This window comes from Urocitellus parryii, chromosome 1 (assembly GCF_045843805.1).
Source record: "Urocitellus parryii isolate mUroPar1 chromosome 1, mUroPar1.hap1, whole genome shotgun sequence".
Classification (NCBI taxonomy): domain Eukaryota; kingdom Metazoa; phylum Chordata; class Mammalia; order Rodentia; family Sciuridae; genus Urocitellus; species Urocitellus parryii.
The window spans coordinates 103940201-103963797 of NC_135531.1; the positions used below are offsets into that span (position 1 = coordinate 103940201).

At 55.2% G+C, this 23597-nt stretch overlaps 1 protein-coding gene across 1 annotated transcript; it reads left to right on the forward strand.

Annotated features, from left to right (window-relative positions):
• The first annotated feature begins 5092 nt into the window (after window positions 1–5092).
• On the forward strand, window positions 5093–23113 carry Slc6a7 (solute carrier family 6 member 7). The gene is made up of 14 exons (XM_026414658.2): window positions 5093–5125; window positions 10063–10246; window positions 12220–12351; window positions 12541–12775; window positions 14330–14468; window positions 15813–15947; window positions 16769–16872; window positions 17002–17126; window positions 17803–17915; window positions 17998–18129; window positions 18573–18672; window positions 18865–18965; window positions 19535–19702; window positions 22904–23113. Exons 1-14 carry the CDS (start codon window positions 5093–5095, stop codon window positions 23111–23113), a joined length of 1911 nt encoding a protein of 636 aa, XP_026270443.1.
• Window positions 23114–23597: the final 484 nt, after the last annotated feature.

Here is a 23597-nt window from a genome sequence, read left to right on the forward strand (position 1 = left end):
GAAGCCATTGTCCTTAGGTCCCTTCCAGAGGTGGGCAGGAGTCTGCTACCTGGGGCTCTCTCCCCAGAGAGCTCTGGTGCCAGCTGCCTGCCCCTCTGTTTACTGTTCTGGGAGGTGGCCAGGCCATAAAACGTGTGCACAGCCTGCTTGCATTGCCCTTTGCTCCTGGGGCCCAGGATGACAATGCACAAGGTGGACCTGATCCTGGCACGGGCCCTACAGAGCAGCAGGTGCTTCTCTTTCTCCTCCTACCGGTGGTCTAGGAGAAACCCTGGCCCCATCAGTGACAGTAGATGCCTAAGGCACAAGAACCAGATGGCACCAGAGGAGAGGACCAGGGTCCCGAGAAGAAGGGGAGAGAGACAGGTGGAAAGGTAGCCGTCTATGATGACATTTAGCTTTCTGATCTTTAAATGCCATTTGCTGTGTGACTCTGGGGTAACTGCTTCCCTTCTCTGGACTTCCGTTTCCCCTTGTAAAACTAGGGAGTTTGTCTTCCAGAAATAAGTGACTCTGGTCAAGTAAATTGGGGAAATCCTGCAGATTTCACCACTCTGGGAGAGCCACACTGATGTCTCCAACAAGACCCCCAGCCAAAAGTTCCCTTGGATTGTCCTTAATTCAGTGTTCCGAAGGCTCCCTTCCCAGGAAGCCCCTGCTAACTCCTCCCTGTCTCCTACAGAACTCCCCATGCTCTGGAGAATGGGCGCTCTGAACTGGAGGACCAGGCAGTCCCTGTGAGGGACGCAGCGTAGAGCAGCAGGTCTTGTGGTCAGATGGCCCGGGTCCCAGAGTGACTGATCCTTGAGGCAGGGTAGTCGGCCGCCCTGCCCTCAGCCTCCTCAGGGACCAATGGGAAAGCCACTGATCTTAGATTGGGTGGAGCACAGGCCGCTGTCTGTAGGAGGTGCTTGTGTTTAGCCACCTGCTGATGGGGCTGTCACCTCCTAGTGTGAAAGGCCTGTGGGCTGGACGGATGTTCTAACCATCCCCACCCCCCAGCACCGAGGACAGATGGTGGCTGTGCAGATCTGAGGCAGGACAAGCCTAGCCCCCACCTCAAGAAGACCTCTGCATGGCAGGAGGCCAGTGGCCAGGCCTGGCAGGTGGGGTGAGCTGTGGCAGTTGCTCAGGAGGTTGGGTAGGCCACAGGCGGGGTTGGTGTCCCCTGTCCATTGGCGTTTGAGTTCCAAGAAAAAGGAAACTCCCACCTAAGGTGACTTCCAAAGAGTGCCAAGGGCTGCCTTGTACCTGTCAGTTTCCTGTCACCTAAGAGTTCCACCAGAGTCCGGGGTGTTGTAACAGCTCAGGAGAAAGACCCCCCCCCCCAGGTCCCGTCAGACCCTGCAGACACCCCAGGGCTAAGAGCTGTTCCAGCTTTCCAATAAGGAAACTGTACATGGTGATTTTATGTCCCCTTCTTCCAGGTGGCAGGCCCCACGCTGGTACTGGTGACCTGGGATCCATAAATACACGTGTCTCGGTCTGGCCTGGCAAGGCCCACAGCCTGGTCACAGCCTTTTTTTAAAAAAAAACAACAACAACAACAAAAAAAAAAACCTTTATTTTATTTATTTATTTAATGTGGTGCTGAGGTTCGAACTCAGTGCCTCACACGTGCTAGGCAAGCGCTCTACCACTGAGCCACATCCGCAGCCCCTGGTCACAGCCTTTTTACAAGTCAGAATTGTGCATGTCAACACTGTGTTTGGCATACAATTTGAGGGGTTCACAGACCCCCGACCCCAGGATGGAACCTTTGCTTGTGGAAGAGCCATGGTCTTCATTGACAGCCAGGAGCACTGAGCAGAGCAGGCCCCAGCTGAGCTCTAGGGGCGACTGAGGGTTGGGAGGGAGTGAAGAGCTCTCCAGCAGCCCTCGTGTGTGTGCGCATCTGTGACTGTGATGGGCAGGGACAGGAGGAAGAGGGGCCCAGGAAGACTCAGGATCTCTGAGGAAAGCAGCAGCAGAGAGCCACGCAGGCCTAGCCCCGGGCAGCTGGGGAGGGCAGCCCCGTGGTGGGGGGCTGCTCCAGAACCACTTTCTCTGCACCACACCAGATGGGCCAGCAGTCTGGAACCTCGTTCTTCACAGTCCCCACTCCTGGTGTAGCAAAACACATGCTCACAGTGATAAAATCTGATCGTTTAGGCGAATTAAAAATGTTTATTTATATGCATTTAAAAATATCTCCCTATATAATAAAAGGAAGTACATTTTCATCTAACACTTTCCTTAAATCAGCTCACATCTTCATTGCACTTCAGGTTGGATGTGAGACCAGGAGAAATACTGAGAGAAGCAGCGGAGGGCGGGGGGGGGGGGGGGCGCTACATATTTCCTGAGTGCATTCCTAGGTAGTGATTTTGCCCAGTGATACCCCAGCCCACTCTGGCACAGGGGAGGGGAATATTGTGGCAGCAATAGTCAAGTTCCACCAGAGTCCGGGATGTTGTAACAGGTCCCGTCAGACCCTGCAGACACCCCAGGGCTAAGAGGTGTTCCAGTTCCAATAAGGAAATTGTACGTGGTAATTTGGTCACTAAATCCTGGCTACTTGTATGATCATAAAACTGGGACTTCAGTGGGAGGGTGATTCATACAGATAACATCTTTAAGATGTTTTAGGTGTTGGGGGGAAGGTGGCAGAGAGGTGTGGCCTGGAGGGTGTGGCCCCGGGTGGGCCACACTCCTAGATTCCAGACATGACTCAGTTGGTTTCTACATTACTGAGGGATTTTGCCAATCCTGCCCCCTCTGACTTGGCTTCCCCATCTGAGAGGCATGGACCATTTGACCATTTGCATGCCACAGCCCCAACGACTGTCACCAAAGCTCAATAGTCACCCCATGATGTATTTATTCAAGGAAGGCTAACTTCAGGGCCCCAATCACCTCTCTTCCCCCCGGTACTGCTCAGAGGGGTCAGAAAGAGGTCAGTTTCCTTGGTTCCCAAGTCAACAGTCTCTGGCTACTCCCCATCCGTAAGGTTCTCTAACCTTGCAAAAGGCCTGGGGAACCCCATGCCAACGGGAGGGAGACAGGCTCTGCAAGGCTGCTGCTTCTCCTGTAAGAGACTTAGGGACAAGCCCTGGGCCAGGGCCTCCTTGGATTCAGGGGTACCTGACTTTGGCCTATCTCCAGGCATGGCCCGTGGCCCTCCTGGCTTTATCTCCAAAGCACAGAGATTCAGTGTTCTCTGTGACCTTGGGCACATGATTTACCTCCTTTGAGTCAGTTTCCTCAAGTATAAAATGAGATGCATGAACCTATCTTCTCAGGCTGTTGGAAAAGACTAAAAATTGGATTTTGGTGCCGAGTATGGTGGGGCATTGCCTATAGTCCCGGTGACTCAGAGATCTGAAGCAAGTTCAAGACCAGCCTCACAACTTGGCTGGAAATGTAGCTGAATTATAGAACACCCTGGGATCAATCCCCAGTACCCCACCACCACCAAAAAAGGATACTTGAAGTAAAAGTTCATCATAACCCACACAGTAGGGCCCAATAACTGTTCCTTCTCTTCACATTCATGGCCCCCTAGGCCTCATACAGGTAAGGGGCAGAGGGTAGGGGGGACCCTTTCTCCTGGGTCTGGGGAACCTTGGCCTGCCCTGTGTGGGCCATACTCAAAGGCAAGAGCAGCTGAGCAAGGCCTGGGAGGAGAGGCAGCCTTCACCCAAGCCATGCCAGGACTTGAACCCTGGCCAGCTCCTTTCAAGCCCCAGGTTAAGGGCAGAACCTTATCCTCCCTCTCCCCAGACGCCCACCCCCATGTTGGCTGCAACCATGTGCATGATCAATGTCTGAACAGGGACACTTTGAAAGTGGTGGGGGCATGGTGTGTAATGTACATGCTGTCCCCTAGCACACCCAGGCTCAGTCCCAGCAAAGGGACACATGTGATCTCTCTAGCTAGGAATTTCCCACCCCCAGCCACAGGCTCCTAGGATTGCCTGAACATCCTGAGAAGTCAGTCCCCAGCAGGCTGGCAGCTGGCTCATTTTACAAACTCATAACCTTTTTATGTCATTTATGCAAAGTCATTACCTTCTCAAGGTCATTCCTTGAGTGGCGGAGATCTTGGTGCTAACAATATCATGGCATTTACCTGTCCTTCTTCCTCACTCAAATGTTCCCATTTCATTTTCACCCCAAGGAAAGGAGTACTAAGGACCACCACTGGCCTAGAAGGTCCATGAAGCCTGGCTCTGTCCCTGGTGTCATGCACTAGCTCTGGAACCTGGAGTAGGGACTTAACTCTCTCTTTCAGTTTCCTCATCTGTAAATAGTAGGATGAACGCCTGCCTTTCTAGGCTGGGAAAATATGTCTCCGCCAGGACCTGGCATATTTTAGATGCTCAATAAATATGGACAGATTAGATATTTGGATAAACATCTGCTAATGGTGGATGCCAACAACCCACAGTCAGCCAATACATGTTAACTGAGCACATATGATGTGCCAGGCCCTGCGCTAGCTGGTTCCCGTGTCTGTGAATTCCTCCACTTCTGAAAGGGAAGTGAGATTCTTGTTCCCATTTTCCAGAAGCAGAGAACTTAAGTAAGTTCCCAAAGCAGATAGGGGGGATGCTGGATCCCAAGACTGGGCTGTCAAGTGTCCCTGCGCATCATCTGCCTCCCTCCTTGCTCAAGGAAGGAAAGGGAGGCCCAGAGAGGGCAGGTCACTCTCTCAAGGTCACATAGGAGACCGTGGTGGCTGAAGCCGAGGGTTTCTCTGGAAACTCCCCCTCCCCACTGGCGCGGGCCCCTCCAATTCACAGCTCTGCGTGCGGGGGCGCCCGCATCCCCCAGCCGCCGTCGTTCGGTCAGCGGGTCTATCTGGGTGTCTCGCCAGCTTCGGGCGCTGCGCAGAGAGAGGCAAGTGGTTCGCAGCGCCCGGCCAGGCGCCCCACACCCGCAGCCGTCAGACGGCAGCGCCTGCGCCCGTGCCGGTGCCCACCCCAGCCGGTGCGCGGGAGCCGCCAGGCAAAGGCGCAGCGGCCGGCGGACAGGTGGACGATTTCGCTGCCTCGCCCGCTCTCTGCACCCTGAGAAGCCAAGCCCGCAAGCCCAGCACCCGCCCTCCGAAATGAAGAAGCTCCAGGGAGCTCACCTCCGCAAGGTAGGGCGCGAGGGCCGGGCGCACCTCAGCCGGGGCTGCGGGCCCGCCCGCCTGGCGGCAGCGGAGGCAAGATGGGGTGGGAGGTGGCCTGGCCGCGCGGGGCTCCGCCGGCCCCGCCGGCCCCGCCGAGCCGGACCCCAGGGAGGGGCGGGGTCGGCCCTGGCGCGGGGGAGGGAGGGGGCTGGGACGCACGGGGCCCGGGCCGCGCGAACAGGTGGCTGCAGCCCCAGGTGGCGCCGGGGAGCGGGCAGCCGTGGGGGGGGGGGGGCACACGTCCGCCTCTCCCCTGCCCCGCGCCCGCCTCCTCTGATTGCAGGGTAACGGACCCTAGAAGACCCTAGAAGCCGAGCCAGCCCGGAGCGGGACTGGTTTCGGGGTGGGGGATCAACCTGGCGGTGTCTCGGTACTCCCCTGGAGCAGCCTCTGCCGGCCTCCAGCAGCCCCACTTCTTTCCTGCCTGCTCCTGCCCTTGGGCCACCACCTGCCTCCTCCCTGTCCCCTGCCTCTTCCTGGCAGCTTTACGTTTCCCTGTGAGACCGCAGGCTGTCCCTCTGTCCTGCTGAAGGGAAACAGAGGCAGGAAGCGGGGGAATCGGAGGCCCAAGAGGATGGGCAGTGGAGGTGGAGGGTGGGAGCTGGGGTGGGGACCGAGGCCACAGACCTCAGCCCCTCCCCACCTTTCTGGGTGGGGATGGACCTCCCACCAAGTTTTATGGGTGTGGGGAGGGGCACTGGGGGAGGCTTTCGGGCTTTGGAGTTAATAGTTCCAGCCCTAGCCAAGGAGTCGGAATCCCGGGTTACTATTTCTGCAGCTGCCACTTGCCCTGTGACTTGGACTACTCCATTCTCTAAGCTGGGCCTTCCCCGGTTCAGAGACACTAAAGCCCTCTGTTCCCCTATGTGAGGTGGGGACACAGGGCACTGTGGGCATGAGGGAAGGTGAATGGGAGGAGACATCAGGGAGCCTGTCTCCTCTCCACACCTACTGCCCAACTCGCACTCATTCAGGGGCTCTGCCCTGGACCGCCAGACTCAGAACCTCAGCAGTAGGTGGGTCTTTTTAATTGACCAACCTGAGTGACTTCTTGGGGCCTATAGTGAGTCATTTGGAACCTGTACCCATTGTTTTTCCACTCTCCTTCCCACAAGAGCCCCTACCCCTCTCTGCCACAAGGCCACACATTATGTAAACAGCCGTGTGCTGAGAAGTTCTTTTTGAGAGCTTAGCTAACCTGATTTCATTCAATCATCCAATGATTCCTGAAATGAGGTCTTATCATCCCCATTTTACAGACAAGACAACCGAGGCCCAGAGAGGTGAGGCTTATTGCTTACCTGGCAGTAGGCTAAGAAACCTAGAACCAATAGGGCAGTTCTGGGGCCACCTTCTCTCAGGGTCCCTTTTGGTCTTGAACAGAAGAGAGCAGGGAATAAGAAAATGCTAGAATCAGCACCAGCATCTTTCAGAGATGAACACTGGACTGGGAGTCAGAGGACCTGGGTCCTAGTCTTGCTCTGCTTTTAACTTAAATATCTGACCTTGGGCTCATCACTTCCCTTCCCTGAAACTCGGTTTCCTCCCCTACACAATGATGAACTTGAACTTCAGATTCCTATTGTCTATCTCTGTCCTGAAGGAGGGAGGACAGCATGGCTTGGGCAGTCCAGCCTCTCCCAGTCCCTGCAGAGGGACCTACATTTGCTGATCCCTCAAAGAGAGGGCGGAGGTCTGACAACGCAGGTTTGCATTTCTGCATGATCTTGGGGTGGGGTGGGGGGTTCAAGATTGAGTGCCCACACAGGTGGAAGTGTGAAATGACTCTTGTGGCTTCTGACCCTGCCCCATTTTTTGGTTCCTATCCTCTGTCTCCCAAACAGTCCCAACCTCCTGGGATTCACCCCACAGTGAGGCAGGGGGCTGCAGGTGGGCTCCTGATTGGCTCAGCTTTGGAGGACCCCATCCCCTGGCCCTGGAGCAGGAACAAGCTTCCCTCTGATTGGGGGAGGAGGGGGACGAGCTGTCAGCATCCTGCTCTTGGAACTCCTGTCTCCATGGAAACAGAGCTGGGACTGCTCTGTGAGCACGGAAAGGGCAGCTTCTCTGGAGGGATCAGAGGAGTCTCATTACCAGGACCTCCTGTCAGCTGGCCTGAACGGGGCAGGGGGGTCTAGGTGATAGGCCTGCCTACTGGCTGCTACAGCCTCACTCCAGGAGCCCACCTGGGAGTGAGAGGTTCTAGAAAGCTGGTGCTCTCCCAGCCCCAGGACGGCCTTCTGGAAAGGGAGGGTTTCAAGTGCATGTGGGAACTGCCACCCTCACCTCAGCCTGTCCCAGATCACAGCTAAGGAACCGCCAGTCCAGCAACCCTTGGAGAATGATATTTTAAAAGCAGCTTTGTCATTGTCATGGTCACCATCCCCTTTAATCATGCTAGGCTGTGCTAATCACCACTGCCCAGCCTCAGATAAGATCACTACTACTATGGTCACCACTGTCACTGAGAGTCAGCCCAAGCTGTTATCCAGTGTTGCCACCACCTGATGCACGGCCCAATTCTGTCACTGCAGCCAGACACCCCTGGTCCTGCAGCTCTCATGACATCTCTACTTTTCTGTCACCATTTTTTTTGGGGGGGGGGTGCTAGGAATGGAACCCAGGGCCTCACACCTGTTATGCCAGCTGTCTGCCACTGAACCACATGCCCCAGTCCTCCTTGCATCATCTTGACCCCAGCGATGATGACATGACCAATACCCATAAAGCCTCCCCTGTCACCACCTGCTTGGCATGGACAATCTTAGAATAAGAAACTGGTCTGACCATAGCAAGTACTGAGCCCCTAAGCTGGGCTCCGATCTGGCCTGCAGATTTTATAAGTGGCTCCAGCAAAATCTCTGGTGAATCTTGCCATGGACCATCAGAACTGAGACTGTCTAGACTCACGTTTCCCCAAGTACATCCCAGCATGCTGCTCTTTGAGACTATTTTTTCTGAAATAGAATTTGGAAATACTTCATTCTAGTCCCTATTTGGGAGTCATTATGCATGTTGACTTGTTAAAGTTCCTATAGCAAAGAAACATGTCCTGTTTTGTGTTAACCCCAGTTTTCCTCAAACCTCTTTGGTTCAAGAATGCTTTTTCCACAGAATACCTATAACATCCCAAGGGACATGTTTCTGAAAATGCTGATCCATCTAATGCCCTCATTGTCCAGAGGGGAAACGGTGGCTCAGAAGGCTTCTGTGTATTAGCACAGATTTTGGACTAGAATTACAGTCCCCTGACTCTGCTTTTCCTCCAAAGCATGGCTCAGCAGGAGGTGAGGGCTCCTTTTGCTTATCTGAAGACCTTGACATTGCTCACTAATAGGCCTCCAACACAGCTGTACATTGCAAAGGCAGGCAAGATGTGGCTGCCCTTTCTCCTGACCATTCCTGGGTCTCTGGCTGAGAACTGCTCTTAGAATTTTAGATGGTCACCCTGGCACTGTTGGACTTCCCTGTAGGTGCTTACAGCTATGGCTCTTTGCATGACTTGAGTCCAGGATCCCAAGTGGCTGGAGGCGGGCCACCTCTCCCAGCCCAGCTAGAAGGGAGAATGCCCAGTGGACCTCTCCACTCACTTGGAGTCATGGAAGGGGATGTCAGAGACAGCTGGCCTCTGTTCTCCTCTGCTCTTATCTGCTCTTGTGACAGCAAGATTGCAACTTTCTGAGACAGATCAGGGCTTAAGTAGCTTTTTCCTTCCCAAGAGCCAAAATCCACAGTCCTCAGTAAGCCCCCTTGAACCATAGGGCATAAGTCTAGTCCCTCCCTTAAGGAGCCCACGTCCCACCAAGTCCCACCTTCCGGTGTTCAGGGCTCCCAGCTTCTTCCCTTTGTCCCCCTATAACCTCTTTTCCTGCATACCCTTCCATCTGGCCATCTGCCCTCTGGACATGCTCCACACGTCTGTGTCTGTCTTAGTCAAGTGCCTAGAAAGGAAACAAACTCTAGTATAGTGGGGAAAGACAAGGCCCTTAATCCCAGGAAACTCAGGGCTCAGGACCTAGTTCTCTCTCTCTAGCCAACCAGGGAAAGACCTTCAGCTTCAGTTTTTCTCATGCTTGGAATGACCCTTAGTTGAGTACTCAACTCAGAGTTGTTTTAAGAAAGAAAACAGGTGACATGAGTAAAATGTTTAGTGCAGTGCCCAGTAGTTGGTGACCATTAGTAAGACCATCTCTTCCACCATCACCACCACCATCACCACCATCAGCATCACCTCCACCATCACTATCAGCATTACCACCATCACTTCCACCATCACCACCTCCATCACCATCACCACCATCAGCATCACCTCCACCATCACTATCAGCATCACTACCATCATTTCCACCATCACCACCTCCACAACCATCACCACCTCCACCACCACCATCACCACCTCCACCACCACCATTACCACCTCCACCACAACCACCATCTCTACCACAACCACCACCTCCACCACCACCATTACCACCTCCACAAACACCAACACCACCATCACCTCCACCACCACCATTACCATTACCTCTACCATCACCACCTCCATCACCATCACCACCTCCACCGTCACCAACACCACCATCACCTCCACCATCACCACCTCCACCTCCACCTCCACCTCCACCACCAGTGGTGGCTGCAACAACATTAAAATAAAACCAAGATCATCCCTTGATTTGACTTTTGTTAGCTAAGACAGGACCAGGTAGTATTCTTAGTGTCGCAAGCCACCCTGCCAGGCCATGAGGCCCTCCTGCATGTGACCATGTGAGTCCACACAGAGCACTGGGTTGTGTGATGGTAGAGTGTCTTTCCGTTCTGCCTGCTCAAGTCGACACTCTTGTCATGGGGTCACAGCTCTAGCCTGGCCTCACTCTCGCTTTCTGCTTTGGTCTTACTGGCAGCCCATCACCCCAGACCTGTTGATGACCCCCAGCGATCAGGGAGATGTGGACCTGGATGTGGACTTTGCTGCAGACCGGGGGAACTGGACAGGCAAGCTGGACTTCCTGCTGTCCTGCATTGGCTACTGTGTGGGCCTGGGCAATGTCTGGCGCTTCCCCTATAGAGCCTACACCAATGGAGGAGGTATGGGCCTCATGCTGTGGAGGGCTATCAGGGGTGACCAGCCAAGGCTCAGGGTAGAATGAGGTAGAATGTGGTCTCAGCCACTGACTGCTGGAGACCTTGGCCTGGGAGGGGGACTTTACTCTGCCCTGTCCCTTTCCATCATCTATGCCCCTCTCTCATCCCTCCCATCCCCAGGATGGATACCCACTTTGCTGTCTTCCTGAGGCTCAGTACCCACTGGGCCTTGAATGATGGGCAGAGGGAGCTGCCTGGGCTTCCTGATAAAGGCCTGTGTCTGCCTGTAAATAATCCACCTGCTTTTGATATTCTTCCCATCTCTTCCCCCTCCCCTCTCCTCCTCCAGAGCCCTTCTCTGTCAATCATTCCCCCTTTCAAATCTCCAACATTTCTTCCTCTCCTGGTTCCTTCCACTCAGAATGCAAACACAGTCTCTCCTAGATTACCAAAAAAAAAAAAAAAAAAAAAAATTCCTTTCTGCCCCTGCTTCTCCATCATATTACTCTTCTAAGTCTCATTAACAATAGCTAAGTTTGCGCCATTCTCCTCCGCCAGGTCCCTGGGCTAAGTGCCTGTCTTATTTAACCCTGATGACAACCCTGGTGGAGGCTGGGGATATAGCTTCGTTGGTAGAGTGCTTGCCTCGCATGCAAAGGCTTTGGGTCCAATCTCCAGCACCACAAAAACAAAACAAAACAAAACAAACAAACAAACAAACAAACCCCTTCTGGGTAGGCACTATGGAAATGATGAGGCTGTTGGGAGCTGGAGAGGCCAGACTCTTTGCCCAAGGTCCCACAGTAGCAGAGCCCACAGTCCAACTCGAGACTGTTTTCTCCAGGATCATGTGCTCCCACTAGGTCTCTGGATTGCCAACCATCTCTGCCAGTCCTACTTTTAAAGCGAGGCTTGGTAACCCATGCCCCAAATTTCAGTGATTTAGGAGACTGAAGCCACAAGTTTGAGGCCACCCTCAGCAACTTAGCAAGGCCCTAAGCAATTTAGTAAGACCCTGTCTTGGGAAAAAAATAAAATAAAAAGCACTGGGTATAGGGCTCAGTGGTTAAGCACCCCTAGGTTTAATCCCCAATACCAAAAAAAAAAAAAGAAAGTTTTTTGATATAAAATGAGAAAAATTCACATAAAACTAGATGAACAAAGCAAAGATACATTTCTGTGTCTAGGAATGTGTGCCTGGAGGGGCCTCCCAAACTCTTAGAATTCCCGTGTCTGCAGTTGCCCCTCTACCCTTCTGTTTCCTGCTCTTTCTCTCTGTGTGCTGACCTCATTTTTTCCTGAGACAGGCTTCCTCCCTGTGGTTGGGGGAGCTGCTGTGGAGACATCTCTGGAATGACTCTGAAGCTCCTCGGCCAGGTTTAGCCACCCCAGAGCTTTCCAGAACTGCTCTGTCTGAATGAGTCTCTACAGCATTACAGAGAAGATCTCTGATGGCCCAGGCTTGGGAAATGTGCCCACTGTGGGGCGGGAGGGAGGGCAGAGGCGCTGGCTGGTGTGACGGCAGCTCTTCCAGAGCCATATGGTGGTGGGCGGTTCTCTGAAGGAGAAAGCTGTCTATATGAGAAGAAAAGGGAAAGGATGTTGGCCCACGAAACCACAGGTGGCAGCCACGAGTGTCTGAGGTGGTGTGGAGGAGAGGGGACAGGAGGACTGGGGCCAGATTCTGCAGAGCATTGACTTCTGCCGTGAGGAGTTCACACTTACTCTATAGAAAATCCCTTCATCCCCTGGTTCATTGTCCAGAGTCTGCTCCCGTCAGCCCTGTTCTGGGCACTGGGTGCTCTCAGTGGCCTGGGATGAAGAGACAACAGCCCTGTGAGGGCACAGTCCCAGTGCACAGGAGCAGTGCTGCATGCACCAGCCGGTGGTGTCTGACCACGGGGGCATGGTGGGTGGCTAGAGCTGGGCATGGGGGGCGCTGACCCACCCAGCCCCTCCCACCTTCCTTCCTGCAGGTGCCTTCCTGGTGCCCTACTTCCTCATGCTGGCCATCTGCGGCATCCCCCTCTTCTTCCTCGAGCTCTCCCTGGGTCAGTTCTCCAGCCTGGGACCCCTGGCCGTCTGGAAAATCAGCCCCCTCTTCAAAGGTGAGGCCTCCGTGGTCCCTGGGCCGGGCCTCTGGAGGCGGGGAGGGTGCTCTATGCACCCGCTAAGCTCCAGGCAGAGGGACGTGAAGCCCTGGGCAGTGACAGCTTCCCAGAGGGCCACTGGGCCTGGCTGCAGAGTTCTGCAGAGGGCGTGGCCCAGCGGCCCAGCGGCCCCTCTCTGCCCCGCAGGTGCGGGCGCAGCCATGCTGCTCATCGTGGGCCTGGTGGCCATCTACTACAACATGATCATCGCCTACGTCCTCTTCTACCTCTTCGCCTCCCTCACCAGCACCCTGCCCTGGGAGCACTGCGGCAACTGGTGGAACACAGGCCGCTGCCTGGAGCACCGGGGCGCCAAGGAGGGCAACGGGGCGCTGCCCCTCAACCTCACCAGCACCGTCAGCCCCAGCGAGGAGTACTGGAGGTCAGGCAGCCCCGCCTGGCCACCGGCCCAGGGGCCCCTACACCGTGCAGGGCAGCAGAAGAGGGGGGGGACACAGCAGCACCCCCAAGGGGCTCAGTGTCATCTCAAAGGCAGAGTCCAGGTGCTAGTGTGGGAGGACTCTGGCCTCTAATGCCAGCCCTTCACCTGCCGGCTGTGTGACCTGGAGCAATGTGCTTGGTGCCCGTCGCTTTGTCTTTAGAATGAAGGCAATAATAGTAGGTATTCCCGAGGCCGTTGCACGTAAATCAGGCAGTCCAGTGTGGTGGATAGTCAAGGCTCAGTAAAAGCTCCCTGGTGATAATGATGATGTTGGTGATGACAGTAACAGTGACACTCTGGAGTCTGTTTCCTCCTTTGTGACAGTGCTAATAGGATGTTATCCACTCATGTACTCATTCATTTTTTACTAAGTATTTATTGGGCACCTGTTACATCAAAGGGCAAAAAGCATACACAGGAAAGAGCATGTCAGATGAGTTGTACAGGAGAGACGGGTCTATAATGGAGCAGGACAGCTGTGAGATTTAAACAAGGAAATGGTGTAAAGCCATCAGCACAGGGCCAGGCACCTTGTGAGCCCCGGGAGCCAGGCCATCAGAAGGACATCGCTGCTTATCAGCCTGCCCCTGTGCCCCATTTTATAGCCAAGGAAGCAAGGCCCAGAGGCTTGCTCAGTAATTAATGGCAGAGGCAGTATTGACACTCAGGACTTCTGATTCCTAATCTCGTGGAACATTCTAGAGTAGCCTGATCTCTGGGTATTGGCTGGCCAGAGGTACCCCTATCCCTGCCTCTGCATGGAGCTGCTTTTAGGAATTTCTCCCAAATGGGCCTCATATCTTAAAATATGTCAGTCCCTAACATGGTCCATCTCACTGTTCCATTTCGAGGCCTCCCAAAGTTCTGTGCCTGCTGAAGAGCATGCCTGACCCGTAGGAAAGGACAAGCCAAAGAACCTGATGTGTCTCTGGCAGCTGCCAGGGGTCTCCATGGCAATGCCATGGCCCACTGTATCAGATGGGTGGGGGCAGGAGGCAGATGGCACTGAAGGGGGTTTAGTAAAAGGGCTCCACAGAGGGTCAGGGAATCTACAAGGAAACATGGGGCACCTGGAACAGGTGAGCACCTGCCCGCCCTGAACTAGGGCGAGGGGAGGGAATCAAGGGAAATAGGAGCCTTGGACGAGGGCTGCCCAGCAAGAACCATGGCTCAAAGGGACATAGGCCCAGCTGGACTCTTGGATGGCACATGTGCATGTGTGAGTGTGTATGCATGTGTGTGTGCAAATGTCCACACCCTCACCTCTCCACCATTAGCCTCCTGCTGTCACCTCCCCTCAGCCAACCCCAAGTGGAAGTGGAAGAGGAAGGGAGCCTGATGTGGGGCCAGCAGAGGCCAGCCTCCTGGGACAGGCTGGTCAGGAAAGGATAGGGGGCTGGGAGGAGAGGCACGGGGCCTCGCACGGTGGACACAGCTTGGCCCCATGCTTGTAGAGTGTGGCAGGATGACAGAGGATGCTGTTTGTCTCCACAGCCGCTATGTCCTGCACATCCAGGGCAGCCAGGGCATCGGCAGCCCTGGGGAGATCCGCTGGAACCTCTGCCTCTGCCTGCTGCTGGCCTGGGTCATCGTCTTCCTCTGTATCCTCAAGGGTGTGAAGTCCTCGGGCAAGGTGAAGCCCGGGGGAACGGAGATCTGGGGCAGGGCGGGGACTCTGGAGGAATCAGGGCCTGGCCTGAGGCTGGGGAAAGGACAGGCTTCACTGGGAAGAGGGGAGGGGTAGGCGTTGAGCTGGGGACACTGCTGAGGACAGATGTGGAAGTGAGGGGCATCTGGGGAAGGCCACTCTACCAGACCAGAAGCCTGCTGAGGGCAGCATCCACAGGGTTTTCAAGTTGACATTCTTACCCTGGGTTTGGCACTCTGGAGGGGCCCAGCAAGTTTGTTGAGTGCTCAGAGGGTGGGTATATGAATCAGGGCTCTTGGAGATGCCAGTGACCTGACCCCAGATGTTACACTCAGTTGGAGTCCAGAGGGTGTGCTTCAGGCACAGTTGGGTCCAGGGGTTTGATGAATGTCATCAGTAATTGGCTTTTCTGGTCTCCCAGCAATGCATTGCCCTGTGTGGTCTTCCTTTAGGCTTCAGGCTTTATTCTTCCCGAGGTTGCCCCAGCAGCTGTAGACTTAGACTTGACCTTCTGGGTGAACGTCTCACCTTTCCCTCAGTGTCTTGTAGAATTTAGTCTTGCTGGGTAGGCTGGGCTGTGTCCCAGTACCCGAGCAGATCTCTGTGGCTGGGAGAGTAGGTGCCTGTGCTGAGGATGGAGTCCACCCCACTAGTGAAAGTTGGGGTACTGCTACCTGAAGAGGACAAACTAGATGCTGGGGGGACAAAGCCACAGATGTCCACTGTAGGGAATGGAGGGGCAAGGAAGCCATTTTCGAAGGACTTGGTAACCTTCTGCTGCTCACTCGGTCATTTGTAAATTAGAACTTGTCTCTCTGCTAAGTGCTGAGGGGTGCTGACCCCAAGAAACAGAGCTAATAAAAAAAGACAGGGCAGGAAGCATATAGAAAGAGAGGAGGGGTGCTCAAGGTCACGGCCAAGGCAGGGAGGGATGCTCTCACACAGGGTTCACGGAAGGAGTGGCTGGAGGGCTGGGAGAGGGAAGAGGAAGGGCAGAGGGGAGTTTGGGGGTGATGACCTCACAGAGCGGGTTTGCAGGGGCAAGGTGTGTGGACACAGGGAGGAGGAGCTCTGTCACCAGTGATGCTGGCCTGGACCAGGGGCGACAATGGAGATGGACCTGGGGTGGACTTGGGGAGCAGGGTGACAGCACTTAGTTGATGGTTAGATGGAGAGTGTCAGGAGGGAGGGAGGAGACACACTGGACAATGGCTGGTTCCTGGCTTGTGCCACCTGAAGGTTGGGAAGGAGATTGTCTCTGATGAGGATCTCAGGATAAAGAGGGGTTGGGGGTCCCCCACTTTCAGCTTCCCACTGATCACTTCTCAGGTGGTGTATTTCACGGCCACATTCCCCTACCTCATCCTGCTCATGCTGCTGGTCCGCGGAGTGACCCTCCCTGGGGCCTGGAAGGGCATCCAGTTCTATCTCACCCCCCAGTTCCACCACCTGTTGTCTTCCAAGGTGAGGTCCTCGGGGCGGGGTGCAGAGCAAGGGGAGTGGGGGAACAGAGGGCAGGAGACCTCCAAGTGGGGAGCTCCCAGCAGCAGGCCCTTCCTATGTACTCGTGTCATTTATCATTCTTTAAAAAATCCTTTGAAGTAGACATTATTCTCCCCGTTGTATGGATGAAGAAACTGGGGTCCACAAGAATTAGTGACAAGCTTAAAGTTACATAGATAGAGAGTGACAGTGGGAATCCCAGCCCAGAGCTGATGAACTCCACACCCGAAGAAGGCATTAGGAATAATGACAAGAACAACAGGGTTCCGGCACCTAACATTTATTATTTATTGGCCATGACAGTGCCTGACTGTGCCCTGGCATTGAGCTCTGGAGCAGTGGTGCAGTCCTTCCTGCCCTGGGATCAGCAATTCAGGGTGACGATGTGGCTTCCTGGGGCTGAACAGCTACTAATTGGGGAAGCTGGGACTCAGTCCAGGTCCCTCTAACTCTAGGCAGGAAGTCAAGGGTTACCTGGGCTTATTGTCAGATGAATCCACTGCAAACTCTGTTAGGTGCTCCTTCCTTTACAACTGAACCAAGCTTAGAGGTGAGCTATATGCTAGGTGGGAAACCGGGGCCCTGAGAAGGGAAAGGAGCCCCACACACCCCACAGTGGAAGTTGGAGCAGGGTCTTTCCTGGCCCGTGTCGTGGGGCTGGCTCTTCCCCATGCCTGTCCCCCAGCCCAGCCTTGTCCCTTGCTTCTCTTCCTGGGCCTCTGCACACCGCTGTAAACCAGCCCCTTCTCTCTGCCCTTCACCTCTGTCCTTTGCCCGCACAGGTGTGGATCGAAGCTGCTCTTCAGATATTCTACTCCCTGGGTGTGGGCTTCGGGGGTCTCCTCACCTTTGCCTCCTACAACACATTTCACCAGAACATCTATAGGTCAGTGCCTGCAGTTTCCCCACAGCCTGCGGCCAAAGCAGGAAAGAGAGTGGCGGGCCAGGGAGGGCCTCAGGGGTAGAGGGTGTGGCTGCAGCTCACCCTGGCCCGTGCCCGGACTTCTCCTGGCAGAGACACCTTCATCGTCACTCTGGGCAATGCCATCACCAGCATCCTGGCTGGCTTCGCCATCTTCTCCGTGCTGGGCTACATGTCTCAGGAACTGGGTGTGCCTGTGGACCAAGTAGCCAAAGCAGGTGGGCAGGCTGCCAGATGTAGTGTGAACGCACGTGTCGGCCACAGCTGGGGCTGGGCCAGGGAGCATACGTGTGACCAGAGAGGTTGTGGATGGGTATGCTGTGTGAGTGTGTGTGTGTGTGTGCACACGTGTGTACAAATGTGTATGCAAATGAACATGTCTTGATCTCTGGGTGTCCAGGTGCAAAGGCATAGGTGTGCAAATGAGTGTACATTAATCTGTGTCAGGAGATAAATGAGTTTCTGTAGGAGATTGTCTTATCTTTCCTGCCTTGTTTGTCCAGATGAGTCACTTCCTGGGTGAGATGTCTGTGTGTAAGTGAATCAGGGTGAGGATGATCTTGTGGATCAGTGTGCGGTGCTGGTGGATGTGAAAGTGTGTGTTAGTGAGATTCTTGGTACAAACTAACTGTATGTTTTAATGAGGTTTTATGTTTGGATCCCGGGATTGTCCATCCACTCATTATCAAGACCCTCATTCTGTCAGGTTATTATTGAGCACCTACAACGTGTCCTAGGAGTTAAGACAGCGTTGGAAGCGTGCATTCAGTGTATGTCTCTGAGTTGAGCTAAATGAGCATGCCCAAATGCGTGTGTGTGATCGTGTGTATTTGAGTGTGAATGTGGGGGCCATGGCATGCCCCAAACTGCTGACCCCGTGTGCCCTTGGCCCAGGCCCCGGCCTGGCCTTTGTGGTCTACCCACAGGCCATGACCATGCTGCCCCTGTCCCCCTTCTGGTCCTTCCTCTTCTTCTTCATGCTTCTGACCCTCGGCTTGGACAGCCAGGTGAGCCTGGTGCCTGGGCTGGGCTGGGGTGTGGGTGGGGGAGGCAGAACCCTGACCCCAGCCTGCTGCCCCCACCGTCCAGTTCGCCTTTCTGGAGACCATCGTGACGGCTGTGACGGACGAGTTCCCGTACTACCTGCGGCCCAAGAAAGCTGTGTTCTCGGGCCTCATTTGTGTGGCCATGTACCTGATGGGGCTGATCCTCACCACCGACGTGAGTAGGACGGCAGGGAGGATGGCGGGAGCTGGGCTCTGGTACCTGTGGCCTGGAGGAGTGGTCACTGAGCCACCTACGAATCCCCCTTTTGAAGGAAGCTGTCCCTCCCAGGCCCGGTCTCCCCAGGGAGGTCGCTTGGCCTGGTGATGGAGGGTCCTAGTCTGAAAGGCCTGGGTCACGCTTCACTCCTGCTTGAGTGACCTCAGTTGACGTCACTTCCCTCGGCCTGTTTCTCCTAACTGGTAAAGGGGGGGGGGGGTTTCTACAGAGCAGGGAGGCTCCCTGAGGTGCTGTTGGTACAGGGCTGGGCAGGTAGACGCCACACGGCGTCACCGGGCTCCCCCCCGGCAGCCTCTTGCTCACTCCTGCCAGGACAGGCGGCTGCAGCGGAGAGCGAGGCTGGGCTGGTGGGGACCCTGGAGCTGTGCCTTGTGTTCCAGGGAGGCATGTACTGGCTGGTCCTTCTGGATGACTACAGTGCCAGCTTTGGACTGATGGTGGTCGTGATTACCACGTGCCTCGCCGTCACCCGGGTGTATGGTGAGAAGGCAGGGGAGGCAGAGTCCAGGCTCCCTGAGGTGGGAGAATGGAGTCTACCTGGGGCCCCTATTGCCTGGGTCCCTGGCCCCAAAGGCCATGATTTCTGGTGGGGTTTTAGGGTGGAGGAGGGGCTCTAGCAGTCTCGGGCTACGGGTAGGGCCATTCCTCCTCCTCCCCTCCCCCCGCATGCAGGCATCCAGAGGTTCTGCCGAGACATCCACATGATGCTGGGCTTCAAGCCGGGCCTCTACTTCAGGGCCTGTTGGCTGTTCCTGTCCCCAGCCACACTCCTGGTAACCACGAGTGGGTGGGGGGTGGGTTGGTGGCTGGGGTCCCCAGGCTGAGCACGTGGGTCCCCTCTGTGAACTCAGTCTGGTAGGGCCACCCTGGCCCAGAGTGGAGCCTATGGCAGGGCTGCAGGGTGGGCATGAGATTCTGACCTTGCTCCCCTGCAAGGCCCCCAACTTTCATAGCTCAGCTGAGCTGAGCTCAACAGTTCTTTGGCAAAATGGGTGGGACTTTCCCAGGCCCTGGGGCCTCAGGGCTGGGGCCTTGGCACTGTGCTTTCTTGGTCTTTTCTTGGTCTTGCTTTCTTGTGCTTCAGAACTGGGCAGTCCCCGGCCTTAGTGTGTTGGTCAGCTTGGAGCTGGGCTAGCCCCAACCTTGCAAAGGCTTCAGAGATGGACCATCTTAGGATCTGGTATAACTTAGGATACTGCATGGCTTGGGGCTAAGCTCTCTCAGGTCTTAGGATGGTCCTGGGCTGGCTTATTTCAGGCTTTAAGGTAGCTCAGACTGGGTCATCACAAGCCCTGGGGCCCACCTGAGGCCCCCGTGATGCTGGAGGTCACCTATCCTGCAGGCCCTGCTGGTGTATAGCATCGTCAAGTACCAGCCCTCAGAGTATGGCAGCTACCGCTTCCCCGCCTGGGCCGAGCTGCTGGGCATCCTCATGGGCCTGCTGTCCTGCCTCATGATCCCAGCTGGCATGCTAGTGGCTGTGCTTCGAGAGGAGGGCTCTCTCTGGGAGGTGAGTCTGCACCACCCTGTCCACCTTCAGCCTTTCTGACCTGTGCCCTGCCCTGGGCCTTCCACTAGAACAGAAAACACTGGCCCCCACACCGTATCCAGGGACCCACATGAACCGGGCAGATTCAGGGGCTCAAGTTCTGCTCTGTGGCTCCTCACAACAAGAGGGGCCTTGGAGGACGGAACTGGACCAGTCCAAGTCCAAGGTCCCCCCATGAGTGGAACAGAGAATGGGGCTTAAATTCAGGTGGCCAGCCCAAGTTTTTATGTGGAATTCAGTCAAAAGACAACTGAGAGACTCCAGAGGGTGGGCTGTCATCTTCTCCTGTGACCAAGAGTCCTGCTGTGTCTCATAGGTGGCCAGGGGTAGAATGATGGTGTGAGGACTATGGACAGGGCTTTGTGGAGAGACCTAGAAAACAGAGAGAGTACAAGCTGTTGGGCACAGAGGTCAACTGGCCTTCAAAGAGGGAAATCGTGACCTGCTATGGGCCAGCAGGTGAGCTGTTTGAGCACAGCAGATCCTGCCCCGCTCTGAGCATCAGGGCACCATCTATGCACTGAGCCCTTCACTTGTGAGGCTGTGGGTTCAGAGTCTCTGGTGGTCAGAGGCTGACATCACGAATTAAGCTTGGAGGGAGCCTGAGACCAGACAAAGCCTGGAGACCACCCTCCCTACACCCATCCTATCCCCTCCCTAACCTTATCCTACAGCAATAGAGCAATAGAGCCAGCTGGTCCTGTCCCATGAGAGCTAATGGTTAAATATTCAGGGATGTGTGTACCTGTTATTAAACCATTAGTAGCTAGGATTCCATAGTGGTAGAGAATCAGCTACAAAGTAGGCCTTCCATTCCCTCCCGCTCCCCCTCTACCTTCCCTCTCCCTGGGGCCAGTTTACCAGCACAAGACTGCCCCCTGCCACCCTACTGCACTGACCTTCCGCTGCCCTCAGCTCACCTCCATATCTCTACCTGGAGGAAGGTGCATGCCCTCCACCCCTCAGCAGCAGACAGGTTGTGGCCGCACACCTCAGACCATAGAGGCTCTGCCTCCAATTGCTGTGTGACATGAGCAAATCCTTCCCTTCTCTGAACCTTAGGACCTTCTCCCCACCACCTTGCTACTAAAGGGGTGGTCTGCAGGGAGTCTGCACAGGGAGGCTGCTCTGGTGCCGGCTTCAGCTCCCAGGAAGCCCAGGGTCCTTAACCCTGCTGATGGGCCCCTGGCAACACTGGGATCCCTGCAGCCACCACCTCCCGCCCTCCCTGCTACAGAAGCTGCCCACAAACCCAGTGGAGCATGCGTCCTGCTGGGGCTCCCTGGGAGGGACGGTCAGCACTGCAGAGGAGCCGCTGCCCAGCTCAAGAGTGCTGCCTTCAGAGACCAGGGCTTCCAGCATGGACTCCTTAGGATCAGAATCCTGATTCTGCCATTTGCCCACAGCAAGAATGATCCTAAGCAAGTTACTGCACTTCTCTGAACCTCAGTTTCTCCAGCTTTAAATAAGGACAGCAATAGCTATTCTGTGAGCTTATGGTAGTCAGCATTGTGGGGGCAGAAAAGCAGAATATTCAAAACACATAGGATGGCATCAGACTGCCTGGGTTCAAAACCAGGCAACTTAACTGACCTCTCTGAGCATTAACTTTCAGACGACATCTGTGTGGGTAAAGGGTAAGTACCCCCTCTCACGGGGAAACTATAAAGATTAAATAAGCTAACTCTTAGCTGGAATATGCCAAATGCTCAATGATAGACCAGGAGTTCCCACAGAAGGTGATTTGTCCTCAGAGGGCACTTGGCAACATCTGAAGACATTGTCAGTTGAGATGGAGGGGATGAGGGGGACAAGGCCATGCTACTGTCATCAAGCGGGCAGACACCCATGATGCTGCTAAACACCCTTCCAGGCACAGGGCAGCCCCACCATAGCCCTGGAATTCTCCAGACCAAAATGTCAGTAGCATTAAGCTGGAGGAACTTGGTCTGGGCGCTGGAGTTCAGCTGGGAACATATGAAATCCCTGCTCTCAAAGTGCCTGTGTTCTAAGGTGGGAGATGAGGCAGTCACTAAACACACCCTGTAGTAGTAAGTGCTATACTTAAAACAAGCACAAAACAAAAAACAGAAACCAGAGTTTCAGGAATAGCCAGGGTGTTCAGAGAGAACTGGGGAAATGGACACAGTAATACATGTGGGTGTTTAGGGGGAGAGCATTCTAGGGCGATGGGGGCAAAGCCCTGGAAACTGTGAGAAGGTGGGTGCCACTGGAGTAGAGGGAGTGGAGGGAAAGTGGCAGGCACCAAGGTCAGGAAGGTTCATGGGACAGGAGACGGACCCCATGGTAAATACTTTGGCTGTTATTCAAAGTGAGAGGAGAAGCCATTGCAGGTTTCTGAGCAGCAGGGTTCTTGCCTTTCAGTAAGCGTCACCGTGCTGGGAAAGTCAAGTGTGCAAGGCCCTGGGCCAAGGGCATTACACACAGTATCTCCCCCAGGACCTGCAGCCTGTGGCTTCCCTTACGGTCAGCGGCCTCCCTTTCCCTGAGGGAGTGGGGCTTTCCTCCCCGGCAGGGCAGGCAGAGGGCTCTGGGAACGTGGTCCAGGAAGGAGGTACTCTGGAATGTCCAGGCTTAGTCATCACCTCAGCAGCACCCTCCTCCCATGGAAGCAGGGGCTCGGAGAGGGAACAGTTAGAGTCAGGGCGGAGAGAGGCCCGAGGGCCAGCTGTCACCCCCACCTTGTTTCTCCTGTCTCATGGCTTTTTCCTAAAACCTCCAGTCCCATTGGATTCAGCATTTAAAGGAAGGGACCCGGAGGGGACCTCTCCTGGATCCACCTTGGGATGCTCAGGAGAGGACCCTGCCCCGTGATCATAGCAGCCAAATTCTGCATAGCCTTGCCCTGTCCCCAGCACTCTGCCAAATGCATCATCTCAAAGCCCTCACAATGACCCTATGAGAGCTCCTGACTCCCAAGCTACAGACCGAACCTGCAGGCTACCCAGCTTGTAAGCTGCAGAGCAGGGTTCTCATTCAGACATGGAATCACTCCTTTGGGGAAGTAGTAGAGCGCCCCCTCCACCTGGGGTTGTTGCAAGGACTCAACCAGGTGACTGGTCAGGCCTTTGCTGGCTGCCTGGCTGCAGAAAGCACTCAGCATCCACTGGTGCCTCCACGGCTGTCTCTGCTCTGTCACAGAGGCTCCAGCAGGCCAGCCGGCCAGCCATGGACTGGGGCCCGTCGCTGGAGGAGAACCGGACAGGCATGTACGTGGCCACGCTGGCTGGGAGCCAGTCACCCAAACCACTGATGGTGCACATGCGCAAGTACGGGGGCATCACCAGCTTCGAGAACACGGCCATCGAGGTGGACCGAGAGATTGCCGAGGAGGAGGAGTCCATGATGTGAGACAGAAGGCAGGCAGACGGGAGGCCCTGTCTGGGGCCACACAGGCCCTCTGTGGGGGCTGCAAGAGGCAGCCGTGACTGCCGGGATTCTGAGAGGCTACGGGAGATTGCTACAGAGATGCTGGTGTCCCCAAGACAAGTTGAAGTCTCTCCTGTGACCTCTGCCTTGCCTGAACCCTCTGGCCAGCCCCCTACACACACACACACACACACACACACACACACACACACACACACACCCTTCAAAGTGAGAAGACAGTTCAGCCTTCACTTTGCAGATGGACATTTGAGGCCAAGAAGGGTGGGGCCTGGCCCCAGGTCAAATGGCCGAGAGGACTTGGCCCCCAGCCTCTGAACTGGTTGCTCCCTTTCTCTTGGGGCAGTGGGCACCACATTCCCATTTTGTTCAGGGCCCAGATCCTCCTTTGCTCCAGAAGCTGTCCTTCCACACTTTCACACACCTGAACTTGAACCTGGGGTTCAGG

Excerpts from the sequence above, each read along its gene's own strand:
- Slc6a7 (XM_026414658.2), top strand. The coding sequence starts at position 5,093 with ATGAAGAAGCTCCAGGGAGCTCACCTCCGCAAG. Across the intron at positions 16,873-17,001 it reads TTTCACCAGAACATCTATAG|AGACACCTTCATCGTCACTC; the intron begins GTCAGTGCCTGC and ends TTCTCCTGGCAG. Across the intron at positions 18,130-18,572 it reads GGCTGATCCTCACCACCGAC|GGAGGCATGTACTGGCTGGT; the intron begins GTGAGTAGGACG and ends CTTGTGTTCCAG.